The sequence below is a fragment of the Pleurodeles waltl genome, chromosome 9 (assembly GCF_031143425.1).
Source record: "Pleurodeles waltl isolate 20211129_DDA chromosome 9, aPleWal1.hap1.20221129, whole genome shotgun sequence".
Taxonomy (NCBI): Eukaryota; Metazoa; Chordata; class Amphibia; order Caudata; family Salamandridae; genus Pleurodeles; species Pleurodeles waltl.
The window spans coordinates 134,268,518-134,289,583 of NC_090448.1; the positions used below are offsets into that span (position 1 = coordinate 134,268,518).

The 21,066-nt window shown below is 44.5% G+C and overlaps 1 protein-coding gene across 2 annotated transcripts in view; it reads right to left on the bottom strand.

Annotated features, from left to right (window-relative positions):
* The window catches only part of FAM120A (family with sequence similarity 120 member A), a 405,119-nt gene extending 384,359 nt beyond the window's left edge, over positions 1-20,760 (bottom strand). Inside the window, exon 1 of one of the 2 annotated variants that reach the window (XM_069206413.1) lies at positions 19,986-20,760. In XM_069206413.1, the coding sequence (XP_069062514.1) occupies positions 19,986-20,459 (474 nt within the window). In that variant the 5' untranslated portion in view covers positions 20,460-20,760. The remainder of the gene's footprint in view (positions 1-19,985) is intronic. The other variant, XM_069206412.1, reaches the window with a different exon arrangement.
* Between the last annotated feature and the right edge of the window lie 306 nt (positions 20,761-21,066).

Sequence of the window (21,066 nt, forward strand, 5' to 3'; positions counted from 1 at the left end):
CATGGACATCACATTTCTACATTGAAATCTGACATGTTTTTTGCAAAGTGCCTAGCTGTGGATTTTGGCCTCTAGCTCAGCCGACACCTAGGGAAACCTACCAAACCCGCACATATTTGAAAACTAGACACCTAGGGGAATTCAAGAAGGGGTAACTTGTGGGGCCCTCATCAGGTTCTGTTACCCAGAATCCTTTGCAAACCTCAAAATGTGGCAAAAACAAAAAAGCACTTTTTCCTCATATTTCAGTGGCACAAAGTTCTGGAATTTGAAAGGAGCCACAAATGTCCTTCCACCCAGCGTTCCCCCCCCCCCCCCCCCGAGTCTCCCGATAAAAATGGTACCTCACTTATGTGGGTAGGCATAGCGCCCGCAAAAGGAAACGCCCCAAAACACAACGTGGACACATCACATTCTCACAAAGAAAACAGGCCTGTTTTTTTTTTTTTTGCAAAGTGCCTAGCTGTGGATTTTGGCCCCTAGCTCAGCCGGCACCTAGGGAAACCTACCAAACCTGCACATATTTGAAAACTAGACACCTAGGGGAATCCAAGAAGGGGTGACTTGTGAGGCCCTCGCCATGTTCTGTTACCCAGAACCCTTTGCAAACCTCAAATTTTGACCAAAAAAAGAAAATTAAAAAAACATTTCCTCATTTTTCGGTGACACTAAGTTCTGGAATCTGAGAGCAGCCACAAATTTCCTTCCACCCAGCGTTCCCCCAAGCCTCCCGATAAAAATGATACTTCACTTGAGGGTAGACCTAGTGCTCACAAAAGGAATTGCCACAAAACACTATATGGACACATCAAAATAATCAAATACAAAACTACCTGTTTTTGCGGGAGGGGGGTACCTGCGTTTTTGGTCCTGGGCTCAGCAGCCATCTAGGGAAACCTACCAAACCCAGACATTTCTGAAAACTAGACACCCGAGGGAGTCTAGGGAGGTGTGACTTGCGTGGATCCCCCAATGTTGTCTTACCCAGAATCCTCCGCAAAACTCAAATTTAGCTTAAAAAAAAAAAATTGCCTACATTTCTGTGTGGGATCACCGGGACAAAATTCCTACCACCCAACGTTCCCCTCAGTCTCCCAGTAAAAATGATACCTCACTTGTGTAGGTGGGCCAAGTGCCTGTGACCGGGAAGAGCCAAAAACATGTTGAAATTGAGGTGGGAATCAAAGTGGGTCCAAAAGGGCATTTTGGGAGAAAAAATACGTTTTAGGCTGACAATTGCTGCAGCATTTTTATCGGTATAGATGAGACAATGCTGTGTGGTAGGAATTTTGTGGATTCCTGCACATTCAGGTAGGTTCCATCACAAAAATGTGGTGAAAATGTAGGATTTCCAGCAATGTTGGAGGTTTGCAGGGCATTGTGGGTGGGAAAATGGTGCTGGGTGCATGTGAAGCACACCACCTTGTAATCACCCAGATGTTTAGTTTTCAGATGTGTCTAGGTCTTGTGGATTTTACTACATGGCAGTGTCCCAAAGTCCAAAAAGTGCAGCCCTCACCATTCCAAGTGGGGCGATTTTTAAATTAGCCAAGCTCTCATGGCCCAAATATAAAACTAAAACCCAAAATAATCAAATGTCCTCTTGCTTGCCGTAGGATAAGATGTTTTAGTGTGCGGAGGGAGAGCTGAAAGACTGTTAACCCCTTCAGTTGGGGTGGAGGCATAACCAGGCCCATACTGGTTGGTAGCCACCACCCCAACTATTTTTTTTTATTTAATTCCCTGGCATCTAGTATGCTTTCTGGCCCCCCAGGGAGTTGATCCGGGTAAATGCCCCATCTGCCCACCGGTGGGCAGAACAACTATGGTCCAATTTATTTGGAGTGGGGGTATGGCCACACCAATCCCTGGTGCCTAAGTGGTTTCTGCCCCTTGCCTAAGGGATCGCTCCCCACATACATAAAACAAAAATAATTATAATAGGCCAATCTTCCCCCGGGGGCAGAAATGGCCTATTAAAAAATTGCCCCCCTGAGGAGCGGCCCTTGCCCAAGTGGTCGCTCCCCTTATGCCATAAAAGAAAGAGAAAAAAAATCCCTGGTGTCTAGAGGCATTTCTGCTGCCCGATCTAGTAGAAATGCTGAGAGAGACATGAAAGGAGAGGCAAGGCCTGTCCTCTCCGTTCATGCCTCTCTGCCCCTCCACGTGATCGGAGGAGAAATGCTTTTGCATTTCTCCTCTGATCCGCGCTGGAATCTGAGCTTCCAGCATGGTGGGGGCAGGCCTCTGATGAAGTCAGCGTGCGATCGTGCGCCGACGTTATCAGACGCCACGGGGGGGATAAGAGGGTCAGTATTTTCTTTTTAGTTAAGAAGAAAGGAAATCAATTTTAAAAAAGTGAATTGCTCTCTCATCATGGCCTTAAATATTCAATGTTTTGAGGAAAAAGAAATTCAGTTCTTGATTTAAGGGTCTTTTTGCGGAGCTCAAATGAGCGATGGAAAATATGGCAAGTTGTCAAATAACCAAAAGCACTCTGCCTGAGTGGACACCTACTTTATGAATAAATAAAATTAAGAAAAGTAGTGGAGTAGTTTTGGCAGCAAAATAATAATAGCAGCAAACAAGTTGTGTCATGTCTTCTACCTCAGGCGATTTAGGTTCCTCCAACATTAGCTACGGTAAGAGAAGCTGGTAACCAATGCTCGAACTAGCATCAAGTTTAGGAAATCAATTTATAGCTAGCGGAGTGTGAGGGTCAAAAATAAGGGAGAGACTAGCATGCTGCCTCCTACAAGCCACTGGTTGCTTTGGGCAAGTCCTGTTCCGTCAGTGTTTTGAGCAGGAGTCAATCACATTTTGGATCACCTTGAAGAAATAGTTCTGCCTCACTGTGATGCTATTAACTAATTGGCTTTTTCTGAGTATTAATGAGAACTCCATTGCAACATAGGAGGTCCTTGTTTTCAAGAGCAGCAACAGCCACAGCAAATGGCAAGGAGAATCTGAAGGCAGAAACCATCTTACAAAGAATGCTTAAAGCTCAAAAAACAATATATTTTTCACGTTAACCAAATGTTTACTTGAAATCCGATATTGATAAATATGTAACATATGATAAACACAATCTACTACTTCTTAGGTGTTAATGTTAAAGAATTATTTGAGTGCAGAAAAGGCTATGTAAAACAATACAAAATAAAAGTTTTAAAAAATTAAAGCCATAACAAGTATTGTCCTACATTTGAATACTTCTCTTCTCCATATTTGAAGTAAATAGGTGTATTTTGCCGAGGTTGCTTTTAATGTTGAAAGCCGCATCACTTAAGTTACTCCAAGTTGGAATGTTAGTCCTCCATCAATCTACCCTGCTGTCTTCAGTGCAGATTCCCTCTAAAATTATCTCACATAGCAAGGGGTTAGGGTCATTTTAAAAGAGTGAAATATGCTTATGGTGAATGTTAGAAATTAAGTCTCTAGTTGGCAGAGGTATGCACCTTGTCCAAGTAGGGACCACAATCCTAGTCAGGGCAATTCAAAGACGTCATAAATTAGCCTGTGCTCACCTGCTGGTAGGCTGGCGCTGAGCAGGCAGGCCTAACTTAGGTCACACACCCACCTCCTTCCCCCACAGAAAAAGACTGCACGGATTTAGATGAAGTCCGTTTATCTGGTTACTTTTATCTTTAGCACAATACTGATCCAATTCACAAATAGCAAAGTATTGGCTTTGTCGATTCAGAAGTAATAAAATTAATGTGCAAAAAGGTAATAGGACAGAGAGGTGGTGCCGAGGACTCTACGGCACGGGTGGGCAATGTCCTTGGTTGTCCCCCTAACTAGGAGCAGGGTACATCTATGGGGGGGCAGAGCCGCTCTAGTTGCAGTTGAAGGCGAGCAACAAAGAGAAAGCCAGGCCGCTCAAGGCAGGTCACGGACGCAAGCAGTGAATTTGGACAAAGGTCGTCTGGGTGCAAGCTGAAGGTCAGCGGCGAAGAAAAGCCAGGCCGCTCTAGGCAGGTCACAGATGCAAGCCGCAAAGCTGGACAAAAGCCACTAGGACTGAAGCTGAATATGAGCAGCAAAGGAAAGCAAGGTGGCTCCAGCAGGTCACAGATTCTTGTGTCAAAGCTGGGCAAAAGCCGCTTGGGTTCAACCTTAAAATGAGTGGCAAAGGAAAGAAGGGCTGCTTCAGCAGGTCACAAATGCGAGCGGTGAAGCTGGGCAAAAGCTGCTTGGATTAAAGCTGAAGGTAAACGACAAAGGAAAACAGAGCTGCTCCAGCTGGACACAGATGTGAGCAGCGAAGCTAGGCAAAAGATGCTTGGGGTAAAGTTGAAGGCGACAGGTACAAGAAAACAATGCTGTTTGGAGTCACTCTGGATTTGGAGGACGAGTGCTGGGCTACCATGCACAGATCAGCAGGGCGGAACAGCAAAGCAGAGCAGCAGTTCTTGAGAGCAGTGAATTCTGGCAGAGTGGCAATCTTGGCACACAGCAGTCTTTACTCCAGTAGCGTTTCTTGAGTTCAGAAGTGTACTGATTTTATGGGGACAAGGACTTAATACTTATACCAAAAAGTGCCTTTGATGTGGGGGGTGACTACAAAGAGTTCTTGCGAAGTGAACTGGTCCCCCTTTCAGATCAGCCTGGGCTCAAGACTACCAGTGGGAGGTAATCAGCCCCTTTGTGTGGACTCTGAACACTACTTTTTGAGGTATAGGTATGAGCTCTTCCCAACCTTCTCCCCAGGACGACCCATCACTGTGCAAATGCATGCAGATACAGTGGAGTATCCTGTGCTGCGGGTTTCTGAAGGGAATGCACAAGTGTAGCAGCCACCTAGCCCAAGCCAGACATTTAATAGGTATAGACTGTGGACACACAAGGCAGTGAGTGCATAGAAATGCCTACTCTCTAAAAAGTAGCACTTCTAAAATAGTAATAATAAATCTGACTTTACCAGTAAAGAGGAATTATTGCTACCATTTCAATGGTATTAAACATGATGCAGCTACTCCTCTCAGATTTGGAAATACAGCTTAAAAGCAGGGGTGTGGAATTTATTAAAATATCTACTTGTCCAGGGGACAGGTTGCTTCTCAAATCTACTTGTCCTGTAAAAAGATCTACTTGTCCCTTTGGTGCCATGTAGTGTGGCGACAAATTATGGCAGCAATCTCATTATGTAAGAGCTCTGATAATAGCCTCTCTGATTATGCCAGGGCTACTACCATAATAGGGCTTGAATACTTGCAGTTTCAATCCCTACTGTAGCAATTTCCTTATTTTGCCACCTTTCTGCAGATCTGCATACTGGGGCTGGAGGAAGCAGTAAGCAATAGTTCCAGGGCTGGAATGCCTTTGAGTCTGCAAACCTACTAACCTGCATGTTTTAAAGATTTTCACCAGCTTCTCTCTAATATTTTCCCATAATAAGAAAGGTTGGACATTTACTCCGGACAATGGCAGAATTAGAACTTCTTCCAGGGTTGGGAAGAAAGTGGCCGGAGGGAAAATGAACTTGCAGATGCTCAATAGATTTTCACATGAGCAAATCTACACATGCGTATTTACCCATGCTAAAATACAGTTCACAAATATTTTATAGGGGTACGACATATACCATGGGTGCACTTTTGTGACTTTCTTTAAGAATTTGGGGCCACATGTAGGTAGGTTCAGATTTGCGACCCGCAAATTGCGAGTCGCAAATCCGAATGTAGGATGGTGTCCCTGACACCATCTGTGATTCGCAAGGGCTTCGCAAATGCCCACCTAGTGAATAATCATGAGGTGGGTCGCAATTTGCGACCCCCTTGCGAATAGCGGCCCTCACAGGGATGGTGGCCTGCTGGAGACAGCAGACCACCATGTCTGTGACTGCTTCCTTAAAGGAAAACGAGATGCATTACAAAAACGAAAAATGAAACGTTTTTGTTTCATTTTTTCAGAGCAGGCAGTGGTCCGCAGGACCACTGCCTGCTCTGAAATTTTTTTTACAGTGACATTCACAATGGGGAAGGGGTCCCATGGGGACCCCTTCCCTTTTGCGAAAGTGTTAGCACCCATTTGTAATGGGTGCAAACTGCGATTGGTTTGCGCCCGCGGTCACAAAACAATCCTACATTGCACTGCGAGTCGCAATTAGGAAGGGAACACCCCTTCCTAATTGCGACTCGCAAACCCGTTTTGCGATTCGGTAACCAGGTTACTGAATCGCAAAACTGGGTATGTGCATCGCAATGTGCTTTTTGCACGTCGCAAACAGCGAAAGTCGCTGTTTGTGACATGCAAAAAGCTACCTACATGTGGGTCTTGGTCCCTAATTAGGTCTGGTGTTAACAAAGACATTTTGTTTAATAAAAACTTCTATTTCTCTCTCTTTTGGCTGGCTTTACTGTGAGTGATTGCATTCTGCTCTTCCACAAGGAGCATATTGGCACACAAAGTAGTTTTGTTCAGTGTCAGGAACTACAGTGGCAATCAGTGACGTAACGAAACTGGAGGTGCTTTGCAAAGAACATGGAGGAGCCCCCTCTCCAGACTCACTCAGGGCAGGTGCTGTGCTAAAGGGGCCCCCTGGAGGGCGGCTGAGGGGCCTTTGTTATGCCACTGGTGGCAACATGTGCTTTTAGAGTTCAAAAAATGTTGGGGTTTTTTTTGGCAGTGTTTGTTACAATGTTGAGGGCCTGGTAGCTCCCACAACAATAAAGTGTTACAAAAGCCATGTCAAAACAAGACACGCATTGATGAAACTAAAAGACTTATAAAAATATGTCAGATCAGTTGGCTTTGTCAGTGTTTGTTTATTTTCATGCTTCCCATATTCGTGTTGAAAATTGTTACACTGATTTTCCATTAGAAATATTTTTGGGAAATACTAGCATGCATCAACACATTTTACTAAATGACACTTCATTTGCATCTAATCAGAGAGCATTCTGGGAGCATTATACTTAGCCTCATAGCCTAAAGTTTTCGAAGTAGGGTTGGGCCTACTTGTCCCAAGGACAAAGTAAACATAAAAACTTGTTGCCCTTGACCCCAAACAAGATGTCCCGGGCGTCGGGCGATAGGAATTCCACATCCCTGTTAAAAGGTATTATAAAGAATTCCCAGTGCTGGCCTATAATGAAGGCAGGCCTCACTGCAATGAAAAACAAATTTGCTGAGTTTTTCATAACCAGGACGTGAGACTTTACAGTGTATGTCCTGCCTTTTGCTTACATGGCACCCTGCCCTACAGGCTACTTAGGGCCTAACTTAGGGGTGACATATGTGAGAAAGGGGTTCACCAGAGGGAAAATTCACTGAGCCCAGTAAGGTGAGTGTACACCTTTCTTTCCAACAAAAGGTGGGTGGACTTGGTATTGTTTCTCCACAATTGGGAGGCCTTTACTTCTGAAGCAAGGGTATTACGGCCAGTCCAAGGGCTTCACATCGATTGTTCCATTTCCCCCATCCAACATTCACATCTACACCTGTTATTTTTTTTCGGGGCACCAAGAGGCATTGATAGCTCAGGAGGTGGCAGATCTGCTCCAGAAAGATGTGACTGCCCCAACACATCTTCACCCACAAGCTTTTCTCAACAATATCTTCCTGGGGAGAAAGGAGATGGAGGTCAGCGACCAGTGATCAACCTTAAATAGTTCAACGGTTAGCTGATTTACCACCATTTCAAGATGGAAGTCTTGCGTGAGACTTGTTGCAGCCAGAAGATTGGATGGTGCTTTTCAATTTCAAGGACACATACCTGCTGCTTCTTATTCTCTCACTCATCGCATGTTCTTGCACTTCCGGTGGTGGAGTTAAGTGTACGAAATCACAATATGACCTATCTTTGGCCCCCTGGTGCTCCACCAAGGTGTTGAAGCCAATGGCGTCCTTCAGGGCACAAGGCTATCACTTGATTATTTACCTAGACAATATCCTTCTCATGGATCAATTCCCGTCCAGACTGAGGGATCAGTTGCAGAAGACAGTCCAAACAGACAACTTCCTGAAGTTCGTCATCAATTCGTCAGAGAAGAACCCAAATCTATCATTGAGGAAAATAGCAAAAATTCAGAGAGTTGAGAAAGACTCTGTCCAGGCCCACAACCTTGCTACGCCAAGTAGCCAAGTGGTGGGCCTATTGTCCTCCTCCATTCAGGCAATTTTCTTGGGCCCGCTGCATTACAGGGCCTTCCAAAGGCTCAAGGCATTTGATCTGTGCAGAGGCCAACGGTATTCAGAACAGGTCTGTTTGACAGAAGAGGTCAGGAATGAGATGAAATGGTGGTATGGAATGGGCAGGCCATATTCAGATCAAACCCAGATATTGTTATAGAATCAGATGCCAGCAAGTCCAGATAGAGGTGGGCACGCTCGGGGACTTATTCACAGGAGGAAAATGATCCGCTGAGGAGCAATTACTCCACATAAACTGCTTGGAGCTTATGGCAGGTTCCTTCGCTGTCCAATGCTGGGCCAAAGACCAGGTGATTTGCTGTGTCTTAAAAATGAACATTTCAGCAGGCTGTTATATAAATCATCAGGGGGCACCAGGTCGAAAGTCTTGGCAGATCTGGTCAAGAACTTCTGGGCTTTCTGCCTGTTAACATCTCAGTCACGGCAGAGTATCTTCTGGGAACCTCCAACAGGGTAGGAGACTGGTGCTCAAGGAAGTGGTTCAACATGAACCTGTGGCAGTTTGATCCATAGATCTTCAAGAAACTGTTCAATCTGTGGGGGGGCTTTTACAGTTGGCCACTTTGTCTCCTATTTGGACCTCTGGGTGACCAGATACTTCAGATGAAAACCAGACCTGCTGGCAACAGTGACGGATGCGTTTCTGCAAAATTGGTCCTGGGTAAGGGGATGTGTGTTTCCCACCTTTGCAATAATTAGGAGGTCATCAACGCAAGTGATAAGACAACTTAGTCTTGATAATGATGTTCTGGAGGTCTCTAGTTTGCTTTCCGGTTCTGCCTTGGGATTATCCAATCATTCTAGCCCACACTGCAGATCCCCTTTGGGATTCTCTGGGCAACTGTTACCTATTTGTCCTGCTAGGGACGAACGCTTCTCATGGCATGGAGGATTACATGTCTTGGCGCATTCACAAGAGGGTGAATGTTGGCCACAGCACTGGCAGACAGAACCACAAAACAAATCAAGTCTGCAAGCTCCAAGTGACTTCATTGTTGTGTTTAATAAGGTTAGGAGCCCATGGGGTGAGAGGTGACTATGTAATGAATTTCTTGGCCTTGCTATCTTCACAAGGTCTAGCTTACCGGTCGATCAACTAATATCTGTCGGCCATTTCTACAGGTCACTTGTCAATACAGAGTTCTCAAGGTAGGGAGACTTCTGTTGGTGTGCTAAACTAATGAGGGGAATTAGTCTGGCACTGCCCCCACACCTCATTTATTCCTCCTTATAGGATGTCAATATTGTCCTACAACTTTTCAGTTCCTGGCAACAGAAAGAATTCTTATAAAGAAAATAACTTTTGGCAAAACTCGCAATGCTGCTATGTTTGGTTTCTTGCCATAGGGTTTTGGATGTTCGAGCGCTGGACATCACAGGCTGAGTTTTTACTCCCCAAGGTGTGCTTTCCACATCTCAAGGAGGACAAAATCAAATTCTACGGTGTATCTTCCCCAGCTTTTGGTAAGTGTCCCAAATAATGTGTGGTTCCATGTCTCAAGGCATATGAAAATATGACGGAGGAAGTCCATCCCTTTGGACAAAGACAATTGGTAATTCCTCTCAAGAAACCTTTCACACCAGTCACCTCTCCCACCTTAGCTTGCAGGGTCATGCAGAAAGCTGGCATAGACGTGTCAGAATTTGCAGCTCATTAGACGAGAGGGGCAATGGCCTCTAAAGCCTTCCCTCCAGGGGCCAGACTAGAGGATATCCTTAATGCAGCAGACTGGTCTTCAGACTCCACGTACAAACAGTTTTATTTCAAACTGGTAATAGTTAAGTTGTCCTTGGTGGTCGACAAGCTTTGAACGAGCATAATCCTTGCCTCTGGTCCCGACATAGAATAAAACATTTTCTAGCTGTCAGAATGGAAAGATTCAATTCTATTAAAGACATGGGGGCAAGGATTACTCCCTCCCAGGTTTCCTGAGAACTCCCAACCCCTGGCTCAAAAGGAAGAATAACAGTCAAGAATGTTTTCTTGGCATAACTTTGTAATGTACAAGTAGAGTTCCTTGAGATATCCGTTTTTCCCAAAATCTGGAACTGTCAAGGTCAGATGCAAGGCAAAAAAAATTTTATTATGAATACAAGCTTTGTAATGCAATATGTACTCTTATTTGCCCAAAGCGGGATAGTGGTTCTATCTGATGTGGCATTAGAGTTACATTCTCCGTTTTTCCAAGGTTCTGATGCGACCAGGGTGACTAAAGAAAACATTTGGGAACGCTCCTATTGCACTCAAAAAAGAGTAAGTTGATCAAAGGACGTCTGTTTATGATGGACTGAACTGGTTGAAACTTTCTGTAGTCCTTTCTCATTGCTTGTAGGGAAAGGTCGTTTTTTGTTAATGTTGAAGTCTGCTGGAATGTAATAAAAGGGAGAAAGTTGAGCATAATCTCCACCTCCATTTTCTTAATAGAATTGAAGCTTTTAATTGAAAAATGTCCTAGTTTTGTATTCTGAACCCCCTTTTGACCCTCTTACAGGCACAGTGAGAAACTTGCATAGCCTTCAGCTCAAGGGCGCTCAATGATGACCCCTTATAAACTTCTGGCTGCGACTCAGTTGGAAGTATACAAGAATAATATGCTACACAGAAAACAATTCTGGCAATAGCTAACATTCTTAGGGAATGCAAGATTAAGAAAATATATGAAATATAAACAGGAACAAAATAGCTGACATGGCTTACTGTAACATTTTTTTTTTTACATTCATTGTTAAAAAAAAAAAAAAAAAAAAAAAAAAAAAAAGGGAAGAAGAGGATTGGTGTTTTTGCCCTTGAAGTCATGGGAAATCGGGCTCAATTGGGACCTACTTCGATGTTCATTTTTAACTACTGCCAAGTCTGAGTCTCAAAGGACCCAGTCCATTTAAAGCACTGGTTGCACCACAAATTTGGCTTTTGCCTCAATCCCCCAAAGGATTATTTTGAAGAAGATGACAATGTTTTATGTTCCTTATCTCCTTTGAGTCCATTGGAGAGCTCAACAGTTGGCTGCCCATTGTCCTCGTCCTGCCCTACTGTATGTGCAATGGCTGCACTGTGTACCACTGGCAGGGTGGTACACAGAGGGTAAAGGAGGAGATGTATTTCAACAACATCCATATTGCGTTTATTTACCCTACCGCCTATGTCCCTTGCTTTTGCCCTATGTATGTCCAGAAAAAAATAATTTCATCTCCGACTACTAGGTGAACAGAACTCTTCAAGGATTAAATGTTGACACAAATTGAACATATCCTGTTATTATTTAATGAAAAGGCCCTTGATTATCATGGTTGAGGTTGTCACAAGGATCAAGTGGATGAAGAGTGCTCCTGGCCATGGGTTAGTGAGAAAATGTCCCTGCTTTTATCTAGCAGTGGTGTGATCTTGTTAATTTGCTTCCTGAATCAACCCTTTAAACAGGACTTGTAGCTGGTTAAGCAGCTGCCTTTTCGTTATGGTTATCAAAGGAACACCAGTCCTTAAAATCATGGAGGGTAACATTCAGGTGGTAATTCCAACTTTGGCTGTACTTTCACGGGTCCACCAACGCCGCTGCAGGCAAAAGACCGCCACTACTGGAGGCATTTTGCCCGCAATATTAGGAGTGTTCCGCTGGGCCAGTGGAACACTCACCACAACATTGACGCCGGCTCATAATTGAGACGGCAGCAATGTTGTGGTGTGTTGGTGCAGCAGCACCTGTTGCGCATTTCACTGCCTGTAGTTCGGGCAGCGCTGCCCTGGCGGATTACAACTGCCGGGACCGCCATGCTGCAAGCTGGCTGCATCCTGTCAGTGTCGGCGGTTGGACCATGGCGGCTCCACCACAGTCATGATGGGGAGGTCAGACCGCCCTGTCTGCAGCTGTCCATACCACCACCGTTCCCCTGGCGATCAAAGATCACCAGTGTCAGAATGACCCCTTCAGTCTTCTCTTAAGAGAAATTGCTAATAGAGCCAGGGGACAAGAGGATTACACAGCTTAATGGAGGTATGCTCCCTGCTCTCCTACTTACCTCCCTCTAGCTTGTAATCCCCAACCTTCATGGACTATTTTTTTTTCTTCCAATAGTCATGCTACCAAATTCCACCTACCCCTTATTCAGAATGACTCATTAATAACAATTTACTTTACCCCCCTCTCCATCCGAAAATGGATGTGGCTTGATAGAGGCGTAATCTTTGTTTTTTGATGTGTAGTGGTGATACTTTGTGGTGCGTGAAACTAGTACAACTGGACTTCCAGTGCTTAAAGAGGTGGCCATCTTTTCACTAGTTTTGTGCATGCTCTAGTGCAGCGTAGATAAAACTATAAACCTGAACCAAGCACGTATTGATGCAAATGCGTCTTCCTCAAGACTGACCTCGACTAGCATGACAGGGCAATTTTAGCATGGACAGCATATTTAAGAAAGTCTGCAACCTAAGGAGAATGGAGCTAGGTAAGCATGTCACTTTTGTTTGCGCCTCTGCATATTACACCCTCTGCCTATCATTTCCATTAAGCAACTTACTACCCTGTTTTTTCAGACTGATCTAGGCTCTGAGCAATGGGTGCCTTTAGATCCATGAGGACAAGACAAGAGAAACCGTGGTACTGCCTTGGGGCTCCATGTGCTATTTACACTTTACTCACATTATCTGAGCTTGGACCAGATTCCCTCTCTTCTACAGGAATCTGCTACCAGCAAAGGCCTCTCAATGGAAATAGAACAAGTTGCACTACACTTTGCATTGACCCTACAAGTTATTGTATGCTCACGTATATGGCCGCTTGAGATTGGCTACCAACTGCTTCATACTATACCTGATGAAAGCCTCTTAGTTTCAGAAACAAAAACAAAAAACACACCTTTAGTATCTCATTCCAAATTACCCTTTTTATTACGACAATATTGCCCCCATGAACATCAATACTACAGGATTAACTACTTCACTGATGTACTATTCCCGTGCTCATTAGCAGTTTTCTGCTTGAAATGGAGAACCACCTACGGCATTATAATTTGTAAATCAAGCTACTAACGTTTTTTCTGGTGCACCAGAACTCAGTGGAGTAAGAGAAAATGGACATGTACATTACACCGTTTGGTGCGAGTTATACTTTTATGATGAGGTCAGCAGACCTGTCAGAGGAGTTACGGACACCATTTGGTGACCAAGAGTGGGTGAGACCTCTAGCAACCAGTAACTGGGCTTGGACGCATAGATATCTATAGCTAAGTAAGTTGACAAAGCAGCACACATTACAGGGAGCTTGCCCTGGAATTCAGTGTAAAACCATTAAGGAATCACACACATTTCTATAGTGAACACTATTTGCATACACAGTTATAAAGAAAGAAAGAAAACCACAGTCCTTCTTCCCGTGGAGTTTCGCCCATTTATATTCAGCATGGTTTTTCAGAGCAGACTGAGTGGTGAAATGTTCGGATGTACAGTAAACTCTGTACAACCTGTTATTTTAAATCAAGCACAGACTCTAATTTGTGGCAGACAAAACTTGACAGAACATTCAGAATGAGGGCCCTAATGACATTTGTACCAGCTTGAGGACCGCCAGTACAAAGAGTGTCCCGTGACTAAGCACTCTGTCATGTAATAATGTACTGAAAGCTGCCCACTCTGAATGTTTTCAAGTCTGCAGCAAAAAAGGGTGGGCCTTAGATTAAATTACCTGTAGGTAAATATATTTATTTTGCAGAAATGTTAAGATAGCCATTACAACGATTAAGAACACAAGCTAAGATACATAATTTGCGGAAAAAAACAGTACACAATAGCTTCCTTGATAGTCCTGCAACTAACAATAATGAAGGCAGACTTAAAACGTTGTCCTCAGGCCCCATAATGTAGGTCATAGAAAAATGATATGCTCAACTGATTCATCCTCATAAACAAAGAGATGACAAGTCTTTAAAGGTGAAAGGAATCCTCAAATTAATATTTTGTCATATTTATTCCAATATTCTAAGTATTTAAGTTTACACCCAGGCTCTAAATTGTAGGCTAAGCGTTCCTGTTTAAAATCAGGCATATAATTATAATGTATAGTGTCAGTGTTTATACTTCTCTAAAGTTATCAGGCCTGCTAGTCTACAAATCCTTCTCATAATCTGTCTTATTAGGGCCTTGAGCTCCAGTCAAGGCAACTTTGTAAGGACAGATAGTGGAAGTAGTTTATTCTCGGTAAGAACCTTGGTTTCAGCGGCACGGCTCAATTCAGTGGTATATCTGTTTATAGTTGTTAATCCCTTATATCAGAAATCTCAGAGTATTCAACAACTGTAATACAATCACACACAATTTAACATTGCACCAGTATGTCTTACAGTTACCAATGTCAATTATAGTTTGAGTCGTAATTTGATGCGCTGAGTAGATGAAGATTCAGCAAAAATGTGTTTTCTTTTACATAAATTGTATTCAGTTCCCCTATTAACTTTTGCCGATAGGCAACTGAAGCGTAAAACAGAGGGGACGAGGTTAGAGCCTATTGCCTTAATGGATTGACAATTGGCTCGGTCGCCATAGACATTGGAAAATCTCAACTGATTGTGTAATGACGTGGGCTTTAACTTTCATGCTTGAGATGCGATTTGATCATGACAAAGTTTCACCCATTGTTAGATCTAAGTAGTTAGAGACTTTGACTTCTAAAATGGTCATCAATTTTTAGTCTAGCCAAATTACATGATTTTCGTCTTCCCATGACTAGTTTTTAAGTCATTTTCACAGCTGAATTCCTGCACACTTCATAACTAGAATTGAAAACGAGATGTAGTCAACGAGAAGATAATGGTACCACCTGCCTAGCCCAGATAGCTAACTGATTTACTGCCTAACTTTGGCTAGGTCTTCAGTGCAGTTTATAAACGCTCACAGGTCTGCTTTGTACACTGACAAAAGTTACAAGCCTTCATTACAGACCCGCTTTAGTCCATTTGTGGACTAGTGGCAAAGTCCTCCTTGCTAGTTCAAATTGAAGCTAAGTTTTATAATGTAGAGACGTCAAAATAACTGCAATACTATCTGGCTAAATCCCCAATTGATTGTTTCTCCCAGAGTTGGTTCTGGCTTACTTTATCAAATGCAGAGCAGTCAATATAACATGCTTATAGAGCAAGGTTCCTTCCTAAAACTTTGTTCAGTAAAGGTTTTAGGGCTATATTACTTTCAGTCGTGGAGCAGCCCACTTTAAACCCATTTTGCTCGAATGGCATTAAATTCTAGTTGGGAGCCTTCGTATAAAGATTATTCTATATGTATTTGCAAAGAGTTAATTCAGCATCAAGAAGAGCGTCAAGAAAAGCGATGAGGCGATAACTTTTAGATTCTTATTTGATCCTTTTTCTATGCAGAGGATGTATTATGTCTCATTTCCACAAAGATGGAATGCTGTCCAAATCTACAACCTCTATAAATTAGTTGTCTAATAGTGAACTCCAAAGATTAGGGTCAGTTGTCAACACAGTCTGTATCCCATTAGCCTTGACTGAAATGTAAATTATAAAATCATTTTAAATAAAACGAGTCGTAGTTTAACTATTTCACAAATGGAAACGATTCCCTGGACAAGAACAAAAAAAATATTCCCGATAATGTTTTCGAACAGCAGAGCAAAGAAACACAGAGGGGCCAAAAACTGCCTCTGAAAAGGACCTGCCTTTGCCCTTCTGTGAAAACACGCCCCTTCTTTGAGAAACCGCGCTATTGCCGAAAACCGACAAGTAAGAAAGCTACCTTTAAAAATTTGCAAAAATACTAATCGCTCCCCGTCCCTTGCCCTTCCCTCCAAATCTCCGCGGGGGCCAGAACGCAAGGAAATGAAAACGGTTACAATGTAGGCTTTAGTGCATCTGTATATAAATCCAGTGGAAGCTCTAATTTATTTACAAACACTTTAATAAAAACGTATCCGGTGCAGTCAACTTCTCAAATAAGTCGTTAACTCACTCGATGCGGCCTTTAAGTATTTCTCGATTAGTTTTATTTAGTGCCACAAGCTACTCGTAGTGTCGCATCTGCTCAACCTCAAGTGCAGAAAAATACAATTCAGGACAAACGCATACAGATCAAGCACTCACACAATTAACAATCAGCAGGAACACTGAATGTGTATTGTCATTCTAAATGACCAATCACAAGCACAGCCAACATCGACCCATCGACATTGAGGCCAACTCTCCAATCACAAGCAGAGTTGAAGTGACATCACACAGTTCACTGAACATTGGGGGTACAAAAAAAAAAAAAACCTAAAGATGTATTTCGGAAAGCAGCGGTAAACTTTCTCAAAAAAAATAAAAAAACTACAGGAAGCCACTAACTCGAATGTTACTGGTCGCTTGCGGAAAGCACCCGTGGTTATTTCACGTGCCATAATTAATGGATAGCTAGGGTCAATGTTTTGCTTGTGGAAGAGAGCAGATAAAAGCCTACGACTGGTATACCATAATGGAGATTCACTTTGCGGCTTTCTGTAAAATGATGTTAGCTGTCAGGAAATCCCGGTTGTTGCGTATGGTATCCGTTTCCCATGGTGTGGAGTAGTACATTAAAATAAATCTTAAGTACTACCTCCACATCTACTACACCTCCACTAGGAAAGAAAAATAAAACTTAGCTGATAACGCAAACAAAAATATACGGTGTGCAGAGTTAAATATCTTAACGCATTTAATCATCGCAGCAAGAGGAAAAAAAAAACAAGTAGCACGAGCCAACTTCCAATCGTGCTAAAAATGGTTCCCACTTCTTGCGCAGACACGTCCCCTTTTCCCCCTTAAGTTCTTGCCTATTCTCAGCCCTCAGTGCAGGGTCGCCGTGAAACCTAAGTGGAAGGTTGGGATGACACAAAAATACACACAATGCAAATACCTGCCACGAAGAAGCGTCGACCAACCTGCCTAGTGGCAAACTTAGATAGATATACATATTTATAATTATTTTTTTCTTTGTGATCCATTATCTTTTGACGACACTCCACCGAATGTCTCCTCACAAATCAGGTATGTAGGGGTCACAAGAATCTTAACGACACTCGAAGTCAAGGGAAGCGGGTGGGAGGGCATGGCGACCAACTGTTTGAACTCTACATAACAATGTTATATATTTATTGGCGTAGTGTTTTTAAAGCTCCATGCATATTATTAAGGTCAATAGACGTTGCCCATTGCACATATTGAATGCATGCACGAAAAAAATGGAGAATTAACTATTACATCTCTCGGTGAGCGTCAGCATCTAGCGTTACAAACGATGAAGAATACATTGTATAATGGGTTATATTTTAAGGCTACATATTTTTTTTACCTTGCATACATTTAAAGAGGATCCAGAAATCCGCTGGTTTACGACCATCCATCGGATACATTTTGCTCCCCTCAGAGTTAGCATCTGGTCCAGATTAATAAAAAACAGGGCTAACGCATTAAACTCCCATTAATTGCACAAGTGAAAGTCGCTGAGCATTCAACATTAAAGTAATGTCATGCTCGTGCTTGTTTGTCTGGCTACAGTTATTTTGACAAGAAATAGCTTTAGGTAGCTTCAAATTAAGAAATAAAGGACACCTCGTAATGCATCCCATATAAAACAACCTCTGTAGTATTTACAATGTACAATATCTAAACATTTGGTGCACATAACTGCGTGCCGTTATTAAACTACACAACATGTGCTGCATAAGCATGCCTGCACAAATAACTATACAAAATGCAAATCGCTCGCCAGGTGTAAAAGGATGTATATTTATTTATTCGAAATGGCCCAGACTTGTGTAAAATAACCACATGTTTCTACCCAGATATTCCTGCTTATCTGTGAGTAACACAGGTTTCCTTTCGCTCTCGCTTTTCAGCCACGTGCAGAAAAATATAATCCATCGAAAATGAAGACAAGAATAATTCTTAAGACATTTTCTCTATCAGATAATGGCCCAAGTTTGCAACTGACGGAATTAGTACAGATTTCAGAGCTGCTTACATCAAGGTGCTAGTGTGCGACTTCAAAAACTCCAGTATGGTGGTTGGATACAACTTGGAGTGATGAGAACATTAGCCAATACAGAGAAAAGGGAATGTGTGGTGCCAGCAAAAACAAATGTCAGGAGGAGGAATCTGGTGTGAGAAAGGCAAATATGAGCTTTTCAGAAGACATGGCAGATAAGTAAGGGATGACTCAAGAAGGCAAAAAAGGTGTAGAAAGAAACGACAAAAAGGAAAATTAATCAAAGGTTTGAGACATCCAAATGTGAGCTTAAGAGATGCACGTTTGATTGGGCTATAGAGAAAACATTACAACACCAGCTTTCTACAAAGTGATAGAGTTACCAGTCAGTTTGGAAGAAAGAGGGCTAGGAGTAATGCTGGCTATTTTGACTTATTACAAGAAGTAGATAAATCAGCATTGCAAAGGTTTCTGCAAGGTTGTAAGGTCAGTATGCCAATGGCCTGGAGGAGGATCGAAGGAGTGGGGTTTTCTTAAGTACATTTTGTTTCTAACTGATTTTCTATACAGCTGCGCAAAAATCACAGGACATCACTGGTACAGGCATTTGATTTCAAAACATCTCGTTGCCAATTTTCCGTTTCTCTGTAGAAAAGTATCCTCATTGTGGCGAGATATACCTTAAAACACGCGAAATTAAAGGAAAATAATGAGAAGGCCAACTGTGTCTGAGGAGTAGTATAGGACAGCCAGTATTCACAGGGTGATTACATCCATCCAGGTCATCAAGGTCGCTGTTTGAAGTTCTCGACTTCCGTTTGATAACCAAACACATTCTAGGTGTTACAGTTTTGTTTTACCTCCCTTGCACCAATAAGATTAACGCACACAAAAAAGATAACTATGGCCACGTCACTATCGGTCTAGATCTGGGCACTTTGTGCATTACAACTATAAAAACATATTTACATACGCATCTAGATATCTGAAATTTTACAGCGAGTTTCACATAAGCAACAACCCTTACGTGCAAAAAACAAGAGGGTGTTCATGATAATGAGGTAGCTTTCTAGGAAAACATACGGACTCGCTGAAAGGAGGGGTAATTGCCTTTGGGAGTCATGGCTAGCACAATAGAAAATCATTATATGAGCAGTCAAAGTCGATACAAGCTTTTCTTTTATTTACTGGTGGAAGGTGAGCATAAGGAAGCCAGTGGGCGAAAGGAGTGACAGGTGTAGGCGGTGTGTGGCGGGTCGTCGATGGTGGGGTGGAGTTTGAGGACAAGTGGGATAAGCCCTTGGAAAAGAAGCTGGTCGTGACCGGGGGTTTGGCCAGCTTTCAACAGGTGGCAGGCAAGATGGCCATAAGGGGGTTGGGAGGGGCGTGAGATCTTGGCTCGACAGGCAGAGGTGGGAGGGTCGGTGTGAAAGGCTTAGCTGTGGCCTCTGCCCTCCTAACAGGCCCCTCGCTCATTGACTTCCCGTGTTTACTAACGCCGGACTCGCTGCATCGTAGACCGTGACTGCAGGGAGCCCTGGCAGGAGGAGGGAGGTGGCTAGTGCCAGCACTAAGGCACTCATCATGGCCGCCCCGGCCCGGGAGGCCCTGACAGCCAAACCGGACACGGGTAGGGAGGATATAGTGGGGGAGGGGGTCCATACTTATAGGGCAGGATTACATGGGTTATGTGGTACAGAAAGTCAGGACGGGGGTTATCTCGAGAAAGGCCAGTTCTCGTCAGCGACAGGTGGCGAGGGACGCGCAGAGTCGAGCGGGGAGGACACCAAGGAGTAAAAGTCGTATCACTAAGTGGTAAAAGGCGTGGAACCAGTTAAAACCCCGGGATGCGGCCCGGGCAGGCCGCGGCCCCGCTTACCTTGATGTGGAAGCGCAGCAGCGCCAGGCGGATGCAGTGCGCCATGCAGACCGGCGGCAGGAACCAGACCTTGGGCGGCGGCGTGCCCTTGTTCTGCAGGTGGCTGACGATCTGCTGCGCCGTCTGGCGCTCGTTGCCCTGCCGCTTGGCCCACTCGTGCAGGCGGCCCTTCTCCAGGGCGCCGTTGAAGAGCACGCAGAGCTCGATGTTGCCCTGGAAGCAGGCGCGGGCCAGCGCCGCCAGGTAGCCCAGCATGTGGTTCCACTGGCCGCCGCTCACCCAGTCGGTGTAGAAGCCGCCGTAGAGCCGGTGCAGGCAGTTGTCGGCGTCCACCAGCAGCCGCAGCGGGGTCTGGGGAGGCCTCTGCCGGCCTCCCCCCACCAGGCTGCCGCGGGCCAGCTTCTGCAGCTCCACCGGCACCACGGCGCTGGGGCAGTGCTTCTCGATGTAATCCTGGAAGCCCTGGACCCCCATGGTGGCTGAGACTGCGGGGAGTGAACTAATATCCTGCCGGGGAAAAAGTCAGTTCAAAAATAGAATGACCGAAGATTAAGCACCCCCCTGGGTCCGGAGGCTCCTGTGGGTGCGGATGCGGGCGAGGTGGTGGTGTTGGGGGGCTGATCCCGTGGGGGGTGGTGGCGGCTCCGGCGTTATGTCATGGGGAGTAGTGTAGGGGGGCTGCTCATGGCTGCTGCGGCCGCCATGTGCTGTCTCACAGAGCCATGGCCGGAGGAGGATCTGTGCTGGGGATCGGGGAAGAGCGCTGACGTACCACAGGAACCAGCGGCCACAGGAAGAGGAGGGACGGGCCTGCCTTTCCCTCACTGGCGGGGAGAGCAGGCCTCGGCCGTCCCCCTGCCCTGAGTGACGGGAAACGGGGGAGGGAAAGAGGATGGGGTGGCGGCGATGTCGGCCGCCTGAGAGAGAAGGGCAGTGGAGAAGGAGGAGAGGAGCGCGGGGAGCCGTGTGCTCCTGACTGACAGGAGGAGATCGGCTTATACTCTGGCGGCCGGCAGAGGCCTTGCCCTGTCCGCTGCTCGTCAGTCAAGTGAAGCGGGAGCACCCCCTCCCATGCCAACAT